This window comes from Branchiostoma belcheri, unplaced genomic scaffold (assembly GCF_001625305.1).
Source record: "Branchiostoma belcheri isolate BF01 breed outbred unplaced genomic scaffold, Haploidv18h27 scaffold26, whole genome shotgun sequence".
NCBI lineage: Eukaryota > Metazoa > Chordata > Leptocardii > Amphioxiformes > Branchiostomatidae > Branchiostoma > Branchiostoma belcheri.
This window is the reverse complement of record NW_017803865.1, coordinates 2,216,228-2,238,780: the sequence shown is the minus strand read 5'-3', so window position 1 is coordinate 2,238,780 and position 22,553 is coordinate 2,216,228. Positions and strand designations below refer to the sequence as shown.

At 43.4% G+C, this 22,553-nt stretch overlaps 3 protein-coding genes across 7 annotated transcripts; 2 read left to right on the top strand and 1 right to left on the bottom strand.

Annotated features, from left to right (window-relative positions):
- The first annotated feature begins 34 nt into the window (after positions 1-34).
- On the top strand, positions 35-17,900 carry LOC109471895. 5 transcript variants are annotated; one of them, XM_019771331.1, is made up of 37 exons: positions 35-197; positions 1,727-2,031; positions 2,401-2,555; positions 2,992-3,107; positions 3,376-3,586; positions 3,985-4,792; positions 5,056-5,217; positions 5,589-5,731; positions 5,923-6,003; positions 6,405-6,617; positions 6,830-6,928; positions 7,116-7,188; positions 7,363-7,460; positions 7,669-7,760; positions 8,157-8,266; positions 8,487-8,711; positions 9,062-9,115; positions 9,551-9,656; positions 9,969-10,131; positions 10,284-10,454; positions 10,727-10,840; positions 11,098-11,223; positions 11,692-11,868; positions 12,293-12,441; positions 12,535-12,710; positions 12,988-13,067; positions 13,331-13,525; positions 13,699-13,832; positions 14,007-14,091; positions 14,743-14,940; positions 15,289-15,426; positions 15,650-15,801; positions 15,943-16,066; positions 16,317-16,462; positions 16,882-17,002; positions 17,184-17,430; positions 17,641-17,900. In XM_019771331.1, the coding sequence occupies exons 2-37, from the start codon at positions 1,740-1,742 to the stop codon at positions 17,865-17,867; spliced, it is 5,961 nt and encodes a 1,986-aa protein (XP_019626890.1). In that variant the 5' UTR covers positions 35-197; positions 1,727-1,739; the 3' UTR covers positions 17,868-17,900. The 5 variants fall into 5 exon arrangements, with proteins under 5 accessions (XP_019626890.1, XP_019626894.1, XP_019626892.1 ...); XM_019771335.1 differs by having other exon boundaries at positions 17,184-17,425; positions 17,641-17,832; XM_019771332.1 differs by lacking the exon at positions 35-197 and adding an exon at positions 240-368.
- Positions 17,901-17,973: 73 nt separating this feature from the next.
- On the bottom strand, positions 17,974-20,827 carry LOC109471982 (DNA repair protein complementing XP-A cells homolog). Its single transcript, XM_019771534.1, has 7 exons — positions 20,702-20,827; positions 20,383-20,512; positions 19,762-19,871; positions 19,328-19,433; positions 18,943-19,108; positions 18,558-18,675; positions 17,974-18,355 (listed from the first exon to the last, which is right to left on the bottom strand). The coding sequence occupies exons 1-7, from the start codon at positions 20,745-20,747 to the stop codon at positions 18,204-18,206; spliced, it is 828 nt and encodes a 275-aa protein (XP_019627093.1). The 5' UTR covers positions 20,748-20,827; the 3' UTR covers positions 17,974-18,203.
- A 178-nt stretch (positions 20,828-21,005) lies between these two features.
- On the top strand, positions 21,006-22,387 carry LOC109471976 (regulation of nuclear pre-mRNA domain-containing protein 1A-like). The gene is made up of 2 exons (XM_019771528.1): positions 21,006-21,384; positions 22,218-22,387. The coding sequence occupies exons 1-2, from the start codon at positions 21,234-21,236 to the stop codon at positions 22,349-22,351; spliced, it is 285 nt and encodes a 94-aa protein (XP_019627087.1). The 5' UTR covers positions 21,006-21,233; the 3' UTR covers positions 22,352-22,387.
- The last annotated feature ends 166 nt before the right edge of the window (positions 22,388-22,553 follow it).

Sequence of the window (22,553 nt, the reverse complement as noted above, 5' to 3'; positions counted from 1 at the left end):
AGCCTTGCCCTCTGACATCCGTCCGGGACTTGTACAGATGTTTTACCTGTGCGTGCTTTGTGTCTGACGTGTTAACGTTGTTGCCCCGCCCATGTAATCCAGCGAGGTCATTGTTCACCGACCTGCATACATGTGTACAACATGTCGGGACTGGGGCTCAGGCGGTGACAAGCACGAAATACGGACTGTAACGATTGGTAGGTGAATATTTGTATAGAATTAGGTCAATACAATAAATTATCGAGACAAGTGCTCGCAATCAAACCGGTGGATATGGCAAGCGAGTAACCATCGAGGGTTTATACTAAAAACAACAGGGGTGTTGTCGGCATAAACAACGGGTTTCTGACAGTCGGGAAGCTAAACAGGTTGGTATCTACGTGTAAGAAATGGTTTGATACATGTCATTTTCTCTTTCTTTCACCACATTTCTAGATGATTTTATCAATACTTTATGATTTAATATCGCCACCAGTTGGCAGTATCAATACCTACACAATACCGCACTAGAGTCAGTGAACGACGTTGCGATCTGTAATGTACAATTTTAAAATACAAATGAAACAATGTTGAATCTAGGGCTGGGGCAGACAACATAAAATGTTCTTCAGTAAACATGGCTTAACAAAACGGACGAAATGAACGTTTGAGTCTAATACAGCGAGTTCCTACCATGTCAACAGGCGCGTACGAGTACACAGTGTTTCTGTCGGTAATCTGAAGCGAATTCTTCAAGGCCAAGTATTGTTAGTCATTGTGTCCAGAAATCATTATCTAGTATAAGCGTATACCTGTGCTAAAACATGGTAAATTGGAATGGTATCTACGGTAACAGGACTGTAAAGGTTATAGCAAGGAGGTTATAGGCTCCCGAATATCAACCTCCTGGTTATAGGCAGTGTTTTCAATATGGCGGATTGTGACGTTTGTGCGGATAACTACTGTCATTGTTTACGCGTTACCAAGTAACGGAACTCGTCTTCACGGGTAATTACCCTGGGGACCTCTGGCTTATTAGTGCTTCTTTGTGTCTGCACGCATGGTTGACTATACAATCATGTTAGAGACAGGCATGTCAGCTGGCTGTGAGAAAAAGAACCCAAAGTGACATAACAATTAATCGGTACATTATTTTGTAAGATTTCTATTATCTACAAATACCGTTTCAAGTAGAGTATTTATTTCTCCTTTAGGGCGGGTAATATTTGTGCTGTAATCATGCATTACATATTAAGTCACTACAAGGCTCTCTATTTGATTTCCGATTATTAAACCAACACTTGAGGCAGGAGAGAAAACATTACTCCCCACCCCTGCTTTGTGCGTGAGGTGACTCTTTCATTAGGTATTTGTCGTTCCTAACGCGCTTTGTGAGAGCCTGGGTTACCGGTATTGAAGTCAGTCAAAGGTCCGTGGCATGTTAGTGAATGCTGCACATAGAGACACATTGAGGCCGGCCCAATGTTACTCCCAAAACTACTCATTGTATGGCCATCACAATTTCAATATGGATAATGCACTAGAATTTTGTAACATACTAGTATATCTGTCATCAAATAAATTACGTAATTACATTAAAACCACTTTAATGAAATTGTTAACAGACAAAATCTTGGAAAAGTCATCAAGTTTGGTGGTTCTATCTTGAGCCATTCAGACATTATATAACCGAAAAGAAAGTTGATGGCAAGAAAAGGACCTTCAAGGTTAATTTTTATCATTGCAGTGACTAGACGAACATGGGTTGCGGCACCTCTCATGGCCCCGCCCCACCACCACACCTCACACCACGGGCAAACCAGCAACAACCAGAAACGCCGATAAACAACGGCAAGGCGGACAACAACCTGCCAATGAACGGCACGTATAATCTCTCCTCTAAAACTCATAAACAAGACCACACAGACGGCCATCAAAAGTCCACGGCAGAGGTGAACCCTCGTGTGAAGACTACCGAGGCGGCAGTGACGTCACAGAACGATTTCTCTACTGGAGTTGACCTTCCGGATCTGACAGAAATCAAACGGCCAGGTAAGTTTTTTTTCCACACCATACAAATAAAGTAAACATTAAACTTGAACCGGTGAGGTGGAAGTGTGTTATGCTTAAAGCCTTTGTTAAAATAAACATGTGTTATGCGTGTAGCTTTCATAGCTCCTTGGTGTAATCACCTACATGTGTATACAAGATAGTCATTGCTTCTGACCTGTACTTAACCCAGTGAATATCGTATATGCACAATAATGGTCTTAGTTAATTCATCTATTATATTTACCGCACTCTAGGATCTATGGCTGGAAATTACGTATTAACTGAACTTGAATTTGCACGTAGAAAATGATCATAATACAATCCTAAAAGTATATTAAATGTAACGTGGTGTTTTGCCGTCACATGTAGCCGACATCGCCTGTATCAGGTCGAGAAACAGCGCCAAGTGGCCCATCAGGTGCTTCTGTAGCCTGGACTTTAACGTGAACGCCGGGTACGGAGGGTGTGCGTCTCTCCTGTTACTGTCATGTAGCTACAACAACAAGGACAACTCAACTACGGAGGTAGGTTTGTCGTTAATACTGTTGTCAGACTACGAGTACGGATAATCTGGGATTGGATTAAACAATGAAAGAAAACAACCACGGCATTATGAATATGTAATAAAGTTCATTATCAAGACCAAGTCATATACGTCGACGCGTCAGACGATCACAGCTATGTGCCCTGGAGAAAATCCAGACATGTTACGGAAGAGGCTGTCTTAGATCAATGATACGTAGCTAGTTCTATCGCAGGCTGCTTGAAAATGCTACTGCATCAAAATGATACAAATACCTACTGTGTGTGTGTGTGTGTATGTGATCACGCCGTAGGAGACCAAGGCAGTGGCTATTAGGCGTAAATATACTAACAGACTAAGAAATATTGATATTGTAGTTAATATTGATACAGTAGCATCATATTATGTTCTGTTGTTATCATTTCCGATTTCTATAGATATTCCTTCTCCGTTCCGGTTTCGACTGTAACCATGTCGAGGCGACGTCGTTGGTCAAGAGCCATGGCGGCCATTTTGGAGCAGAAAACGGCATCAAGACAGACGAGGACGGCAGGTAAGGGTACTGAGAGGAAATACATGTAACTAGCTTTGAGAATGCTTAGATTTGTAAGAAGTCTTCCAGGCGAAATTTGATACGAACGTACATCCAACGCTGATAAAGATGACAGACGGCCATCTAAACGTCGGCTCTTGTTAGACAAGTGTCCATTTGTGAATGAATAACTTTGCTATTATATATACCATTCACCAACCTGATGAAATTATTAACGGAAATTAATACTCATATCATATTTGCATATTTCGAACTTTGTCTATCCCAGACTCCTGGTGGACTGTCTTTTCGGGACGAACTTTGCCTGTCTGCTGTCTAACGACTCCCGCTGGGGGCACGGCGGTGTGGGTGTGGTGACGGACGGGCCGGAGGAGGAGGGAGAGACCTGCAAACTCCGCCTCAACGTCAACGGCGGGAGCGGAGGGGGCACGTCCATTCTCATGTGCAGGGGGGTGGTCCCTGGCGTCGATACTGCCAAGGTAAAATAATACTGGTTTATTTCTTGTTACGATGTTATTATACAAAAGTACTATATGAATAGACTTGTTAGTCCTTCGCAGTCGAAGAGTACTGTCAGTGTCCTCATTCATAGGGGTACGATGTGGCATCTGAGGCCGAAACTTGAGTCCCACACTATTAAGATTTTTTTGTCTTCTCCAGTGGCAAGATAATATTACCATCATTAGTGGATTTTTTTATCAATCAATATGCCGGCCTTGTTGAAGAAAGTTCATGTCTTTCTGTTGTGTCGACGTCTCCTGACAGATATTAATCTAAGTATCTGGTCTGTACATGACGGAGACAACACACACTCTGCATATATTAGCTAAAATCTGTCTTCTGTACTACAGAATAAACTGCTTGCCCATGTCCCCAGGTTGTATCCTGTGTGTACGTGATAAGCTCGGGATTTGACAACAACGCCTTCCGGACGAAGAAGCTGTTCGACCACGGGGAGGACCTGTGGAAGTTCTCGGTGGACGGCTCGGGAGTGCTGCAGGCAGCGGGACCCATGAGCAGCCGGTACGCTCTATTCCACAACCGGGACACGTTCGTGCCAACCGGTCAGGACAGGGTGGCGAAGGTTCGGCACACTCAGGCTTACCGAGGAGACTCCCAGACGGTCCTGCTGCCGGAGTGTCGGGATTGTGGGACGGCTATGGTCCTCTGCTCCAGTAGCAGTGGAACTGAGACCGCCACCACTGCCTCTTTATACGTCCTGACCATCAGTACACAGGGGATCCAGTCAGTGGAAGCTGCGTTTGTAGCAGGCAGCTCGGGAAAAGGAGCGCCTGAATCGGCGGATCAATGGACATTCGCCATAGCCAACGGGAAACTTGTAGTGGAAGGTCCCCCTCTTCCCTGTCGGTACGCCTTCTTCTCTAACCTCGCTGACGACGAACAAAACCCCAAAGGTCGTTGCCACCAAGATAGCTGCCTAGCAACCAATGACAGCAGTCCTGTCTGTGGAGTTGTGTCAGTGGACAGTAACGGGATCCGCGGTTGGGTGACAGCTCCTTCAGATATCGTCATCAAGGTAAACGAGAGAACGGTTGCCGTGATGGCGGCCCCGGAGCTGGTGTCTGTGGCGGCGGGAAGGATGGCGTTCGCCAGGCGGTGGGCACAAGACGAGACCACGCCGGGACTACGGCTGGTCAGGGTGTTTGCCATTCGGACTGATCCTGGTGAGTTTTCCATGAGATAGTTTGTTACAAATATTGAAGTCAAAGATTGTGACTAATAAGGACTAATATAGGGAAGTAAAAAAGAAATGTATCTTATGCAAAAGTTATTTTCCCAACGTTGACTTTGAAGAGTGGTGCTTTTAATTTTGCGTTACAATCAATCTAACAAAATAGCGTATAACGCAGGTATACTTTGAATGGAGATATGATATTGATTTGTCGAATGTTTATGATGTTTTGTGGTTTCGTCTGTCATCCGAAAGATATGAAGAACTGTCTACTCGAGCTGGAGGGCTCTCCGTACCAACACGTGATCCAGCCCAGGGGTGTACTGTTCGCCCTGAACACCGCCGGCCCGTCCTACCAGGCCCTGAACAACATCGTCTACCTGAGCGAACATCGTCTGTACCACAACTACGACACAGGTGAACCAGGGTTTCTTTCTCAATTAAACGTAAAACAAAGTACGGCGGGCAGGCTACCCTTAGATTGTGAGCACGTCCTGGTGTGATTGTAAAGCACGTAAGAATATCACTATAATGAATGAATGAATATAATGAGCTCCTTAGAAATGTGTAAGGTACTAGATTCCTGACCATATCCCTATCTTTCCTCTCAATGGTATCAGATCTTTCACAAAATTTAGCTACTTGTTCCTTTTTTCAAGATGAGGATATTTTGTTAATTTTGGAATAAATGTATTTATAATGCAGCTAATCAAGTAATCATAACTGATGAAGATATCACAAGCAGATTGTAACATTTAACCTCTTGCATGCACCCTAAACGTTTCCAGGCCCGCAGTCTAAAACTCTAGGACTCGTCAAACACACCAGCGCCATGCCTCAGCTGCTGTGTGGAACTTACGACGGTTTCATCTACGGGACTGCCCGCAACCACAGCGCACAGACCGAGGACGAAAACAGGGTCACCTACAACGTAAGGGAGAACTGTTTAGAAATGCCTACTTACGAGTGATTTTTTTTTACAAACACAAGTGTGCTTTGATTTGGCGCTTTTTATTTGCTTGGTTTTAATTACTTCGAGGGGAATTCCCTTGGCTCAGATGTACTGATGTACAAATGAGATGCTTCAGAAGAACAACACCCATTATTTGTTTACTCCTGTAGGTCCCGGACTTACCGGACGGAAAACACACCCTGACCCTTCACTACGTGGGAGGAGGAGGCAATATCATCATCAATGGAAATGTATGCGCTTGTTTGTTTGTTTGTTTGTTTGTTTGTTTATTCTTTTACTACGGTAGTATCGTCAAAGCAGTGGTCTATTTCGCAGCCGCTGCCCAGCCAAGAAACTACCGTCTGTAACGATACGGTATCGTTACAGACGGTAGTTTCTTGGCTGGGCAGCGGACGTCATATTATGGCTTCAATTAATCGACTAAGAAATTGGCAACATTTACTTGGACGAGCGTATGAAGAAGTTACTATTACGAAATTGTGAAGAAGTGTCTAACGTCGGCTAATGTGTAGCATAACTGTATTTTTACCACCCAGCGTATGGCTTCGGGTTTTAGTATACAGCGCATTGTGAACAGGACTAATCGTGTTATTACCTGTCGTCTGACTGCTATCTTCCCCATCATCTGTAGACGAAAAGAGTGAATTTCAAACCAGAGAAGACGGAGGCCTCTCCAGGCTACACAGCACACACGTTCTCCGTCCCCGTGACTGTGTCCGGCGGGACCCTGGAGTTCACGGCGTACCCCTCCTTCCTCTGCGGCTTCTCCATCTGTGACGCCTCGTACGTCGAGCCGGAACAATCACCTGATGACATAAGGAGAGAACAGCAGGAGAGAGTGAAGGTGAGATTGCAAATGTACTAGTACAATGTACGAGTCCTGTTGCCACTGGGTTGCTTTTGCATATTGAGATGAGGGAAGGGGCATCTATAGGAGTCGTTTAAACCTTAAAGTCCGGTCTTCTACTAAGGTGATAGTCACGTACCTGGCATGGCAATCCTCCACAACTGTTCTCCATCTCCGGCATGTATAAAATGAAACGGTATGTTTCTCAGCTGGGTCTGGAGGCCACGCCCCTGCCGGACAGCCTGGAGAAGAAGAAGATGCAGATTGCCGGCTGGTCCTCAAATCTCCTGGACAACGCCAGCGGACAGGTACGTCAGAGGGACGGCAGGATTCCAAGATTGATTCAAAAATGAATTTTACCACAATTTTCCCATTAACTCCTCGTAACCTCCACTTCGATCGTTGTCATTTTCCATGCAACGATTTCTTTTTGAACTTGCAAAATGGAAGTATCTTTGTTGTGACCTTAGACATTGACCTTGTCTGCCTTTCCAGCTGGGGAACATGTCTCACTGGAACATCGGTGGGGACTGGAACGTCATCGAGGGAGGACATGGAACGGAAAAATGTATGTCAGCATCTTATGTGTATCACATGCAGCACAAATGGACATGTATTTGTGTGCGGACGAAAGTGGGTATGACGGCATTGAATAATTAAGATGACACAAGGTCGGAGGTGTAACTATGGCGTCGGAGAAAAGGGATAAAATGACGTATTTGTCACATTTTCGTTTTTTTAGGTTTTGTGACGTCACATATGCGCTGTACGAAGTACCAGGAGGTGGATCTGACTAAGACGTTCTCCGAGGAACATCTGGACACGTCTCCAGAAATCCAGGTATTAACAGCTATGACTGACGACAGAGATTTAGCAAAAACAGTACTTAGGAGTTAGGCACTAAATGAGAGGATGTTTTGCCTGTCAGTCATGCCTATTGTCATCGGGATGAATTACCGCTGACATGGTATGACGGATACAGGTTTGATTTTAGAAATAGTAGGAATAGTTTTCTAAGTAGTCAGTGAACATTCGCCATTCCCCGCAGGTGTCGGAGTGGTACACACAGGGCGTCTGTGGAGGAGGCTTCTACACGCTAGAGGTCACGCTGATGACGTATGACGGAGAGGTCATCAAAAGGTAATGAAAGGTCAATGACCCACCCCACCGACTGGACTGGACAGTTAATATGCACATTTCACAGTAAGATACTGCCAGATCAGATGCCATGCATCGTGGCATCGTCGTACGATTGCAAAACTGAGGACATTCTTTGGAAAGCTATGGATGTGTCCAAATTTAGCTATTCTGTTCTACGGAAAAGACTGTCTTACATACTTGTAGGCCGTTAGTGATGTCACAACCTGCTTGAAAATCGTACGACGACCTACGACGAATGTGACCGCATCGCAAAAGCCTGCCCCTGAAGATAACTATACGTTGGCATGCAATGTAAAACATGCAATGATAGATAATACAAAATGATTCAGCTGTAGACTATCCACGCTAACACATATACGTTGCGATGTTTGCCAGGTATAAGAGCGGAGAGAAGGGTAACCTGTACTCAGGACAGTGGCACGAGGAGAAGGTCGCATTTACCGACTACGGGACGGGAGTCAGACTTGTCGGCATTCAATCGTCAGGTACGTGGGTCGTCCTTGGGGATGGGGGTGAGGCAGACTCTACCAAGCTTGGGGATGCAATATGTGCCTACCTCTTTGTAATTTGAAAAAAAAAAAAAAGGTCCCCTTCTTTGTTAATTTAAAGCTTCCCGATACTCATAGTCATATGCAATTAAAACTCTATCTACAATGTTTATTGATAAATAGTTATGGTCAATTTCCTTTTACTCGTGTTCAACAGGTAAAGATGACAAGCACTGGGGAGGTCATTACGGAGCCCGGATGTCCAGCGCCACCGTGCGGGTGAGAAGAGAAGCGACCCCGGCGGAAGATGACGCGTTTGCTGATGTCATTCCGGAGAACGTGACGGAAGAGGAGAGGAGCCAGCAGGCGGCTGTCAGGGAGAAGGTCGTGCAGAAGGTGCTGACGGAAAATGCCCAACTTTGGTCACAGGACGACAACGAAGGTAACAAATAGCATGAAAGTTACCTAAATTGGTTAAATACTCACCGGACGGGGGTCGGCACAGACTTCCAACGAACGTATCTACAGCATGTTTTAAAACAGACTTTACAATGTAGGTGTAAGATTCATATCTCAAAATGCCCTCTACATCTGGAAACTAACACATCTACAATTAGAGAATACTCTGAAATTTTGTAATTTTCGTAGCCATCACATATCAATTTGTCTTTATTTGCTGCAAATAAATTTTTGTTCGGGCATGGCTATGCCTCTGGCGATCTCGATGGTCGGTCACCAATGTTCTTGTTGATTATGTATGAATTCTCATTATTTAACGTAATGATTTCAAAGCTCAACCAATGGAGGACCCGCTCATGTCAATGGAGCAAGGTGGAAAACCAAAAGGTAAAAGTATAAACCTGTGTATTGGTGGAGGTGGTGATGGTGATGGTGTTGGAGCATGCAGTTGCATGGTACTTGCATGTACTGGTAACAGTGCATTGCACAACGTACATGGTTATTACTAACAAAAAACTGGCACTTCGGAACTAAAGAAACAGAAACTTGTGTGTGGCGGTGTCATATATTTGTGAAAGGTTTGCAAACATTTCAATTTTCTACTCTTTTCATTACAATTAGCTTCTACGATGTCCTTAATATTTGCAGCTGAAGGATTATGCCATGTAACCCTTATTTGTTTATCAATTCTTGTGTTTGTCTTTTTGGTGTTGTAGGCAGATAAATGATAAGACCTTCTCCCTACTATCTTACAGTTTGAATATCTTCATTGTTTCTACAAATGCAGTCTCATATATCGATACGATTATGCTCTATCTATAGGCAGCGCTGAGCCTAACCAGGGGGAAAACAAGGCAGTTTCAAAGGTCCGTCGGTCGGAAAAGCCGAAGCAGAGAGAGATCAGAGTCTTTGTTTCCAGCACCTTCAAGTAAGTTACCGAATTGCATTATAGTAAGAAACTGAATTAAGCCCGTTCAATAGATCGACGGCATAATGGTTTCAGGACAAGATAGTATCGACAGATGACCCTGAAGATAAGTAGAAAACGCTATATCGCTACTGTCTTTAGTTAGTTCAAGCAATAATGACTCTTTGCTTAGGTAATTTTTAAGAGCCATGAAACACATTCTGGTACGGTGATATTGCCATGACATTTCCTGGCATATACGCATTTAATCCAATTCAACACTCTTAACACGACCATAAGAAACTATGTATATTCTGTTTATGCAATGAATAGGGACTTTAAGGATGAGAGAGAATACCTCATCAAGAAGACGTTCCGTGAACTGAACCGTCTGTGCGCCGAACGTTCGGTGTTCTTCACGTACGTGGACCTGCGCTGGGGCATCACTAAGGAGCAGTCTGACGACGGGCGGACCATCTCCATCTGTCTCAAGGAGGTGAGGAACAGATACAGTCATTTGACGTTACACTGATCTATAAAAGAAGAGTTTTAGAGGACCGGTACAGATGGACAGACTGTCAAGTACCTGTCACACATAGCCGAATATGTCCTGCCGATGTCCGTTACATGTTCATGTATTCACCTTAGGTGGACCGTTGTCGTCCGTACTTCATCTGTATGATGGGAGAGAGGTTCGGCTGGAGTCAGAAACAGGACGAACCAGACAAGCTGCTGAACGCCAGTTTTGACTACGCCATCAAACACAACGACGACCTGAAATGGATTGAAAATCACCGGTTTGATACAAGTGTCACACAGGTAAGAATGGCTGATGCGTACTTTGTTTAGGTCGTTGAGGCATTTGGCTGTTAGTCCACTGTTTCTTCTAGGGCACGGTATTGGAAGGCGGAGCCCATCTCTTTCATTCCATCGCCTTTTACTCCCCAACCGGTACCGGAACCCATTTCACATCTGGGTAAAGTGCCCTTATCTTCCCGCTTTGAGTACTGATGGTATATAAGGAATGTTGCTGATGTTTGTGGTTTTCACCATTTGTCTTCACTAATTCCGACGATGTTCTTTAACCATAGCTGGAGATACAACACGCGGCACTCAACAATCCTGGCGAGAGTCGCCAACGCTGTTTCTTCTACCTGCGGGACCCTGTCACAGACACGGGCACAGTCAGCCCTGACGATGTACAGGTTTGTCACGTAAAGATTTGGTAACAAAGTTTACTCAATCAGATACATATGCCCTATGCCGGCCACGTGAGATAGATAATCGCTTCGTCTTGGGGCCTGTCACATATTTCATACGACTACGTCATACATGAAGGATCTCAAACTGATGGCATTCATGGCATATAGTCGAGCATGTACCCTGCATATTTCATATGGCTGGTTACAGGTGTTACGACTGTCTTAGATGCTTCCTAACATAAATCGTATACTATTTCTAGGTATTCCTGTCGGAGAGTGACTGGCACCATCAGCACCAGTACAAACTGCGGAATGCTGTACTAGAGGCAGGGATGAATGTCAGGAACTACAGGGAGACGGAGGACGCCTGCACCCTTATTATGGAGGTAAACATCATTCATACGGTGACAGCTACTACTTTGTTACTGTTGCTGTTTGTTCTCACTTCTCAGTCTATGGGAAGTTTGTATCTCATCCCTGTCAGCAAGGGTGGCACGTGAGTTCGGCGAAAATGGGGTTTCAGTTGATTGACAGGGTTTGAGGGTGGTAGGATGTGGTATGAGGTCGGCATGGATGTGCATTGTGTAATCATGGTATGAAAAACACAATCGTGTAATATAAGGGTAAGTTATCGCATAAAATTGTATGAGTGATTATATATATAATCCATTCCATGAAGTAATCCATTTGGGTGTTCCCCATGAAGCATTTAAATGTAGTCCCAGTACATTTAGAAAGCAGCATGCAGCACACAAAAAACCAAAACAGTTCCCACAAGTTTGAAATCTCAAATTTCTACTATTTTTGTATAATCATGCAGCTACTCAAATTGCAATGTTGTCTCCCCTGTGCAGGACCTGCAGCGGTGTGTGGATGAAGACTTCCCGCCGGGAACAGAGCTGACACCCATGCAGCGGGAACAGGAGCACCACATGGCGTTTGCTGAAGCTCGCAGGCGCGTGTACATCGGCAGGCAGGAGTACTTCGACAAGATCGACCAGTTCATGGCCGGAAACAACTCAGCTCCTCTGGTGAGAACAAGCAACATGGTTTAGAAATTCTGTATAAGATCGAAATAATAAAGAAGACTAGCTATATCTTTGATTAGATATTTGAAAATAATTATTTCTTTATGTGGAGTACGCACATTAGCAAGTTGAAGGGCGGAAGCTAATGCCTATGATTGCTCCTTCATGAGACACTACCATATATATATATACGAAAAATTGAAAAATACATATTGCAGACACCGCTTGCAGAGGTTGTTACGTGTAATGCCACTACAAAGACAGTTGCATTTAACCACTAAAATCAACATTATGGAACATGTGCATAAACTAATTGTATTAAAATATGTACGCTGCATTGGGACATCGGGAGTTGCTGATAAGAGAGAACTCCAGTACCCGAATCTGATGAAGCAAACTGACATGTCCTATCTCCTCTCCACCACAGGTCCTGGTCGGCGAGTCCGGGTCGGGTAAGTCTGCCCTGGTGGCGAACTGGGTGTCCCGGTACGAGCAGGCCCATCCTGACCAGTTCGTCTTCGTCCACTTCATCGGCAGTTCTGCTGAGAGCTCCAACCACGTCACCTTAGTCAGAAGGTACTAAAGATACTTTTGTGATATTTGCAACTGTCATAAAGTAAACGTTAACCATCCCAACCACAGCTAATCAGGCTACACATTGTGTTTTAGGCTGATGGAGGAGCTAAAGGCCTTCTTTAACCTGACCATGGCGGTGCCGACATCCGACACGAACCTGGTCAGGTCGCTGCCTGTGTGGTTACGGATGGCGGGGATGATGGGCCGGGTGCTGATAGTCATGGACGCCCTCAACCAGCTGGACAGCGGCACGGCGATGGTCGGAGAAGGTGAGGACGTTTCATTAGGCAACAGCACGAGAGAGCAGATATAGCCCAGCCCTTCTGTTCGGATGTCATCTGCTACATTGTAACATGGTCACCATGGTTACAATGTAGCAAGTGACACCTGGACAGAAGGGTCACCAATTTTACGTAGTTGGCTTAGTACTGTCTCTTTGGTTGAATTGAACTGGATGCGAAGAACCTTTATTTGGTAAAACGCCTTTTTTCTTCTCAAGGCTAACATAGAATAGAGACGGTTTTCACATGATTTGTAACCATTCAGGTGATGAGCATGACCTCCTGTGGATCCCGAAAGAAATGCCGCCTGGCGTCAGCATGCTGCTCTCCACCCTACCAGGCAGGGTGAGTGGTCGTCTTGTTTTAATTTCATGGCAATGTTGTGACTGATGTGTATATAGCGCCCTCTTTTTTCTGTGCTGAGCACATGTTACAATCATGGTTCTAAGGCGGCAACCTATACAGTCAGCTGGTTTCAGGGTTCACATCTGGAAATGGTGATAGTAGTCACCTGTTATGCCAATCCTACTACAGCTGTGATAAATCTTTATAAATAAATGTATGATAGGACGGAATAGTGACGAAATATACTTTTCCTCGGTAATCAGGCGATGGAAGCTGCCTCAGCCAGCGGATGGGAGACTTTCCGCGTGCAACCACTGCAACCTGAGGAGAAGTCTGCGATCATCAAGGGGTACCTGGAGGACATGTACACCAAAACTCTGTCGGAAGAGCAGAAACAGCTCATCATCGAAGCGCCGCAGACCAACAACCCGCTGTACCTCAAGGCCTTGTTAGATGAGGTAAGTGTGTCAGCATGATTTTTATGCTCCTGTAAATAGTATTCAACAAATCAAATTAATTGACTGCATTTATACTACGATTACAAACGTTACTTGGGTAACTCCATTAGCTTTCATGCAATTCACAAACATAAAAAAAACGTATAAGATATAAAATTCATTTGATTTTGCAGATGCGTCTGTACGGTGAGTTTGAGACGGTGACCACTCGCATACAGCATTATCTAGAGGCAGAAAATCCCGGCGTCCTCTTCGGCAAGATCTTAGAACGTCTTGAGAATGACTTTGAGACAGGAGTCAACACCAGGTAGTGGTTATAATGGAACATGTGATTTCTGAGATGACATGGTTTGTTGGGCTATGTCACGATGTGAAGATAAACATTATGTCTTTGTTTTGCAAATGTTACCTTTCAAGTGTAACATATACCCTCTATGTTGCCCTTGTGTCGTAACAAAGCGTCATGTAATCTGTTCCACAGAAAATACCTTGTTCGCCTTTCCACGTCTGCCATCTGGTGTTCTCATCGTGGGTTATCAGAGGAAGAAATGGTCTCCCTTCTGGACGTATGTATACTACAATTGCATACCCTTTTACACATTTATAAATAACCTTCCCCGACCACCACTCGCCCAGGGTTAAATCCGATCAGATTGAGGCCGCGAGTACAGTTTGATACAAATCAAATCGAATTTGAGCCAAATTAGACTCCCAACCGCCAGCAAACCATTCCCCCAAAACAACTTCACTCCCTAATGTTTAAGCGTTTTGAAACATTCGGATGGCGCAGCCGAACTACACGAGCCGACCTTGCTCTCGACGTCCTACTCCCAACCATAGTTGGTGGGGGTTAGGCAGCTCTTATTCGTCTATGTGTGGCAATGACTTAAGCGCAGCATTTGTTAACGACTACATTGTAACATAGAAACATTTTCGATAATGTTTCCATTGATGCCATAGTTACGTTGTATATATATATATATATATATATATATATATATATATATATATATATATATATATATATATATATATATATATATATATATATATATATATTCTGTCATTTACACAATAGATGTTATTGCAAGAGCATGAGTTAAAGACACACAAAGCTAACATAATTTTGAGTCTCGTTCCGCCTTCTTGATGAACCTTGGAACGATAAGGAACAGGGCTACTATAGAATGGACAGTTACATGATCTATGTCCAACAGGTACCGTCCGTTGTCTGGTCACCCTTCTACCTCTCGTTGGACGACAACCTGATCAACCGGAACGGGATCCTGAACTTCTTCCATGACCATCTCCGCCAGGCGGTGGAGGCCCGGTACCTGCCGTCTGCCGAGGACAAGAGGCGAAAGTACCTGGAGCTGGCCGACTACTTCGCGACGAGGGAGATTGATGACAGAGTTGTAAGACTGATATTGCGATATTTCTATTCATAATTACCATCTACATGCTGGGTAAATGATAGTTATGGCGCGGTCATGATGGTCGTAGATTGTCGTGCGACATTGATGTCATGCGACATCTAAGCAAACCGTGACAGAACCAGCCGCTGCGACAATTAGCAATACAGCATTTAAAAGTTCGGAACCACAACAGCTGGTTTACTTGCATTTGTCGTACACTTTGCATGCCAATAATGTTCCCAGGTTGCAATCGTGCGACGGTCGTACGTCGGATGGGACCAGGCTGTTATTGACTAAATTGCCAATGGATTGATTGAGCGATTCTCAATGTTCCTTGTGTCCATGTAGGTGGACGAGCTGCCGTTTCTCCTGTCCAAGGCTGGGGAGATGGACCGACTGCGAACAACCATCACCAACCTGCGCATCTTCCAGCGGATGATGAAGTCTGTAGAGGGGACCTTCAACCTCATGAAGTACTGGCAACAGGTACACTGTACATATAATCCATTCACGCTTATTCATTCGAACAACTTTCAATGGGATGCTGTCTGTTTCTTTGAAATACTTACATTCATCTCATCACGTGGTATTTTACATGTGAGGATGCTTTTTAATTTTCCTTCATATTCCTCTTTATCGGCGAGGATGTACATGTACATGTTTTCTTTTGTTGTATACTTGAATGATAAAGCAAGAATACTTCCTTCAGGTCGGGGGGTACGAACGTGCAGAAGCAGACTATCTGAAAGCCTTGTCTGAAGAACCCCAGGGATCGTCCGGCCAAGAGAAGGAGGACCGCGTCGCGCTTCTTCGCAGCATGGCGGCGTTCTTCGTCAAAGCAGGGCTGCTGAAAAGTGCAAGGTAAGTCGCACGAGACATTGACTTCTGACTCTACAGTTTTAGTGTGAAAACAACGCATTGTATCAAAACATAAAATTCTTTTTACCTCAATTAGCATTGCATTTTTTCTTCATTCTTATCGCGAGCGTGGCTTCATTACAGATCTTTGTACGAGGAACTGCTGGAAATGCTGGAGCGCCGGTATCTGGACTCACATGGCACGGTGGTGTATCACCCCAGGAACTTCTCTTTCCGACACAAGTGCAAGCACACTGCTGTTCTGGATGTGAGTATATAGTGTAATATAGAGCTGTAAAAAGGAATAAGTAAACAGCAGGGCAAGTGGCATTGTTTTCAAAGACGATTAACGATAGTGCTGTTTTCGAAAACGTATATCGCCTAATGATGTTTTAGGTATCATGCACACTAGACAGGAAGATAAGTTACTTTACAATTGATTCGAAAAGACAAGTCTTTCCAACAGGATTGCACTTCACCTTGTTGTAATGCACAGTGTATGAATACACCTTGAATAGGTTCTACACAGTCTGGGAAACGTGTGTGAACGACAGATGGAGCTAAAACTTGCTGAAGAGTTCTATACAGACGCCCTGGACCGCCAGACCAGGCTCGACACGCCTAAAGAGAAGCTTTATCTAGTCAAAGGACTTCTTGGTCTAGCGTGAGTTTCATAACGTACTAGTATACCTATTCATACGGACATATTTTTCTCTGAACATCGGGCTCACATTCGTTGTAGGTAATTCGTCGTACGATTTGGATATCGTAAAATTTTGAAGATGACTATGACAGAACCAATACGCCGACAAGGATCTATTTTATAATTAAGTCAAGGTTTTTCGCAACAATACTGCTGAATATTTCAAGACTCATCATGACAATAGCTATTCCACTGATGTCGACGTCTCAGTTTGCGATCGTACGATGGTCGTACATTGACCGGGCTCAAAGAAATTAATGTGGAAGACAGCTTAAAGTGATTTTGTAGGATACATTTACTTTCAAGTCTGAAGTTATACAATGACAGAATGAAAAAAGGTGTTCAGTGAAGTGGAAAAAGATATTCATTCTGTTTTGTAGATCTGTGAAGAGTCTCAAGGAAGACCAGAAGGAAGCGAAGAAGCTACTTCTTCGGGCCAAAGAGGTGGCGACCAGCGTGTTGGGGCCTCACCATCACTATGTGGCGTCCATCGTGGGGCAGGTGAGACAAACTGTACTTAGTTAAGCCCCTGACATAGCCGAACATGGCCTCCCGAACACTGCCAAACTCCCCCAACCATAGTCGGGAGTAGGGCGGGAGCAAGGTCGGCTTAGCTTCCCCAGTGGACAACCTGAGAAAAAGGATTTGGAACCCTGATTTATCCCCCTCACTTTTTTTACAGATCGGACAAGTCTGCTATAAGCAAGGCCGCGTGGACGAGGCACTGGGTTTCTACCTACAGGAGCTGAGTAAGGTGCGCGCGATCCACGGCGCCAGTCACCCGCGCACGGCCGGCGTGCTGAACAGCATCGCGCTGGTGTACGACGACAAGAACGACGAGCGTGCCGGGGAAATATATGAGACCGCCCTGACCACCATGCTACAGGCGTACGGAAACAATCATGTGGATGTGGCCATTATCAGGTATAGTATGTACATGTATATGGATATATTAATTTTTTGCAACTTTTTGTGTTTCGTTGTCTTTTATGCCATACCTTTTGTTCCTCCTAACTGCTCGTAACTGATGATGACTAACATGTCCTAAGTGTTAGTAATATCACATATCCTTTATTTGAGGAAAACACTGTCTATACTGTTTGTGACAAATAAAAAAACATTATCGTTCTTTTTATCAGATACAACCTGGGGGCATTTTACTTTGCCACAAGCCACTATGCCAGGTCCAAGTACCAGTTTGAGCAGGCTGCAGCAGTCTTCGAGTCCTTCCTCGGTCCTGACCATCCTGACACTGCCCAGGCTAAGGAGGCCATGGACACTGCAGCTGCATTTGTCAAGGAGTAACCAAACGCCTGTACTGGAATCTGCCTCTGATATTTTCCTGGATTTAAGTTGTAACTTGTAACAACAACTTGTAATTACTGAATGCCAAAAAAAAGCATGTACATGTACATACTCGTGCTAATTTACCAAATTATCACTTTATGCAGAAATTAATCTGAACATTTTCACATTCAAGTAAATATTTTCTTTTAAAATTTGTGCAGGGTTAGTCAAATCTACATCATCAATAAGTATTGTCTGTACCTGAGTATCATATTTGAATTTGATAATAGATATTTTGCCTAGTTAAGTACTTGGCCCTGATGAAGATGACAGATGGTCATCAAAATGTTTAGTCTTATTAAACAAGCGGTTGTGAATTAATTACTTGACGATTCAATATCCCTTTCCTTGCTATCTACATCTTCTCATAAGACTGTACAAATCCACAGGTGGCACATTTCTTGCTGTACATGTCTGACTCTTCATCATACGACTCTGGTCCAAACTCGTGCTGGTGAGAGGACGTGTCCTTGGTCCAAGTACTGCTCCTTACTGCCTTTCTTAACTCTGTTGTAACAAACAAACAAACAATCAAGTAAAAACAAATACCAGTACAACTTCATTTCATGCAACTCTAGATCAGATAATAGCTTTAGTATTTTGATATACACAGGAGAAGAACTAAACTCAGTAGCAAACAATAACTCTAACAATCATGACTTTTGTAAATGTTTTACAATGATACAGAATGACATCACAACATCTGTACCTTTGATGTCCTTGTCAAACTTCTTCTGTTTCTTTAGTCTCTTGTTTTCCTCCCTCCTTTCCTTCTCCTGCTCCAGACCTTCATCATCACCCCAGATCTCATGAGCTCTTTTCCTCACCTGTAGAAGGAATGCATTGAAACCCTTTTTAAAGGGGAATTATGTAGGGGGGGGGGGGGCACACAACCAATAATATTCTGAATAAAATATTTTAAGTGAGTGACATACACAGCTGTAGTATATCTGCATCATTATCTGGTGCCAGTGATCAATATGCAATTTACATAACTTTTGTACAAGAATATACGAGTTAAAAGCATGTGTAAAACACGGGAAGATTTGTTCTTAAAATGCATGTACAGTATAACACATCATCCATATCCACACCTGATATAACAGGAAGAGTTTCATGTCGCCCCATCTCTGGTTGTGTGGGTTCTTCCTGATGATACACCTCAGGGGAGGGTCTCTCTGGTCAAAGTCACAGTCCTTCAGCAGGAACTGCTGCTTGGCTTCAGTCTTGGTGATCAACTTGTGCTTCTCCTCCATGTCTCTGCCAATTGGAGCAAGAATATTTCAACTTTTTTAAACATGGATAAACCACTGGGTACTGAGTCTGAAGACATTATAAATATGAATCTCTGCAAAGGTAAATGAATTCACGCATGAGATACAGACATCTTGTTTACACAACTGCTGCATTGAGTCAGAGTCTCAGAACAAACTTCACAAAGCAAATTGATCCATGTCTTTCATGTAAAACAGCCCTTACTTGCACCCATCACACACTGGCACATCAAAGCTGTTATAGAGGAAGGAGTCGCTGATTTCACTGCTGCACAGCTCACAGGCCACACGGTCAGGCTCCAGGATGGGACCTGGGGAGTAGGGAGTACAGGTATGGGAAGCACTCAGAACAGTGTGGTACGTGCTAAAAAACAGATTTCAGAAATTTCTTAAGTTGAACTATACAATGTCCTCTATTTTGGTCTCTATGTTTTAACAAATCTGATTTAAATTCTAGCCACTTGGAAACATGATAATGACAGAGAAGACTGATGGAGGATGTGTGCAACCTGTGCATCAAAAATATTGACCATCATAAGAGAATGTAACGTTACATGTGTTAACTTTCCCTTAAACAATGATCATTCAGTAAGTAGTTGTAAGTTTAAAACAATAAGAGATGAGGAGACGTGTACTGACCAGGTCTGTGCACCACCTTGATGTCAGCTGTAGGGTCCTCCCCCTCCTCATCCTCCTCAATCAGGAACCCCGCCCCGGAGTCAATCACTCTCCCCGGCAGCTTCGACTTACTGTGGGGGGAAACTCACGCTTTAGACCTGATTTACATCTGACAGCATGAAAACTCTGTATGCACACTACACTAGCGTTATCATTTGAGTACATCATTTTTTTCTGTGTGTAAATCAGCCTGTTTTGACATTCTTGACATATGTTTAGATGATACCTTCTTGATGTAGGCCAATTTACAGGAAAAATTTGATGTACATGGAAATTGTATGTAGTTCTTGCACGCTCACAGTTTTCGTACTATCAGTATTGTTTTGGGTAGCTCAGCTGTGGGTTTGTGTGTCTGTTTGTCTGGACGGATCCGGAGTACTTGACAGCGCATGGGTTGGGAAAGATTGACAAGCAGAATACAGGGCTAGGGAAGGTCAGACAGAGGAAATTGGGTGAACTTGAAGTTCACAAAAAACCCAAATACTTCCCAGACAGCTGAAATCTTTGATTTCCTTTTTTCTTCTTCTTCTTCTTCTTTTTAAGGGGGCCGGGGAGGGGGATTAGTTACTATTTCACACCTACCCCTGCCCCCTGGGCCTGTCTGAAGGGTCGGTATACGGTCTGCTGGAGAGTCTCGCTTGTCTCAAGAGTAAAGCACGTTGTCTGTTGCGCTCAATCTTCGCCCTCTGTGCATCTGACAGCGGCTCGGGGGCTGAAACATCAGTCAAGCTATTTTGGTCATCATTACACAACTAATTCAGCACTCAAAGCGCACGTCTTTATCTCCTTAGTTCGCACAGTTCCCTTGCAAATCTAGTTATTAAAATTGATAAACTAAATTGTTGAACTTGTTACAATTGTAATGTTGCAAACAAAAGGGTTGAACAAGGGAAGAACGTACGACTTTCTAGCTGGACGTCCACACTTCCGCCTGTTGTTGCCGCCATTGAGCAAATGTGGGAAACATAGCACGCGATTTGTCACTGTATGATTCAGCAGTACAATATGTTGAAATCTACTTTTCTTGCAAGGATTTGTGAACGAATGTTCGAATATAAGTATCTATTTACCTAATATTGAAAAATTGATACAATTTCTTCATTGTGATAATATAATTCATTACTTTTGCAAGAAATCAAAATCGTCGTGTTCACCTCCGTCCCTATCGGCTAAATGGACTAGTCCACAAGGATTAGGCATGCGCAGAACCAACATCGCTGTAAAATGGAGGTCCCTGTTTCTTTGAGTAGGCGTTCCTTCCAAAAACCCTCGAATTTCTCTCGTTCGCAGACGTTTCCAGTGATGTAGTCTACATATACTTAGTCTTAAGGGCGAAGACGTTATTTTTGACCGGTTGAATACAGCGAGACGACCACGATTGTTGAATTTCGAGGTGTATTTTTGTGGAAGGTGAGGGGAGAGGCATTTCCAAGATGGCGTCCCTGAACGTGGAATATTTTGAGCGCAAACTGGCTGGGCTACAGAACACGATGGACAGTATCCAGACCCTCTCTCTGTGGATCGTACACCACAAGAGCAGCCACCAACAGATCGTGCAGCTGTGGATGAAGCAGCTTCGGAAATGTGAGTGTAGATTTTTCGATATTGAAATGTTTTTGTGTGACCATGTGACTTACCTGAAATGTATTGAGGGGCGGAACGGAACATAATAATGCCTGGTACAACATGAACTTGACCCGGGCACAGAGGACGTAGTTGTGATGCACGTATTTCACGGATCAGTATATTAATGCTGTGTTTTCATGTCTTTGCCATAGTAGTACTATAATTATGTTTATAGTTTGACCTCCCTAAAATGACGTATTATATTATACAAACGTCGTTTGTATAATATTATTTAAGATAACAACAACATAGTGTGATAATTCCGATATGCACTATTTCGGAATGTGTTGCCTTTCAAAGTTTATCTTTGAAAATATTGTTAATGTACCCCTTTCCTTTGATCCCAATGTACCTTTCAGCTTTGTATATAGATATGCATTTGTTTTTGATATTGAATTATTATGTTCTGTTGAAATGCAGCCTTTTGTTTCATAAGATTGTATGCAAAAACCCTTATTCAAATGTTTATCAATGTGAAATATTCAATGTTAAGTTGATGCTTCTATGTGAAACAGTTCATTTCTGTCAGCATGTAATAAACCTTTTTACTAATTTTAGAACAAAATAAATCATTCATAGATTCAAAAGGTCCTACTAATTCAATTGCCTATGGACAATGTTGCCTTTCATTTTTGATAAATATTTGATTTTTTCCATAGATTCTCTGACTAATGCCAATTTTCAATGGGCAAAACATGTTGGATCATGGGTATCTAGTTTACATGTACTTTCTTGATGTAAAAGACTGAGTGTGTATTTTATTTTCCAATGACATTTTTATCTGTTTACAGCTAAGCCTCCAGAAAAGCTGAATCTGATGTACCTCTGCAATGATGTACTACAAAATGGACGAAGAAAGGGTGCTACGGCGTATAATGAGTCATTCAAGACTGTGCTTGTAGAAGCTGCATCACTCACCAGGTAAGGAGTAGACATATGCCACCATTACAAAAATTAATCTTGATTGTTGTTCCATGGACACTTGGCTAACTGTAAACAGTTTAACTATTATTGTACCCTCATCTTCATGGGAACCGGTTTTCTGCGCATTAAAAAGTTGCACATGAAAATCTTGCGCATGAAAAATAAAAGTCCTTGAAATATGTTTAAAAATATGCAGTACAAAA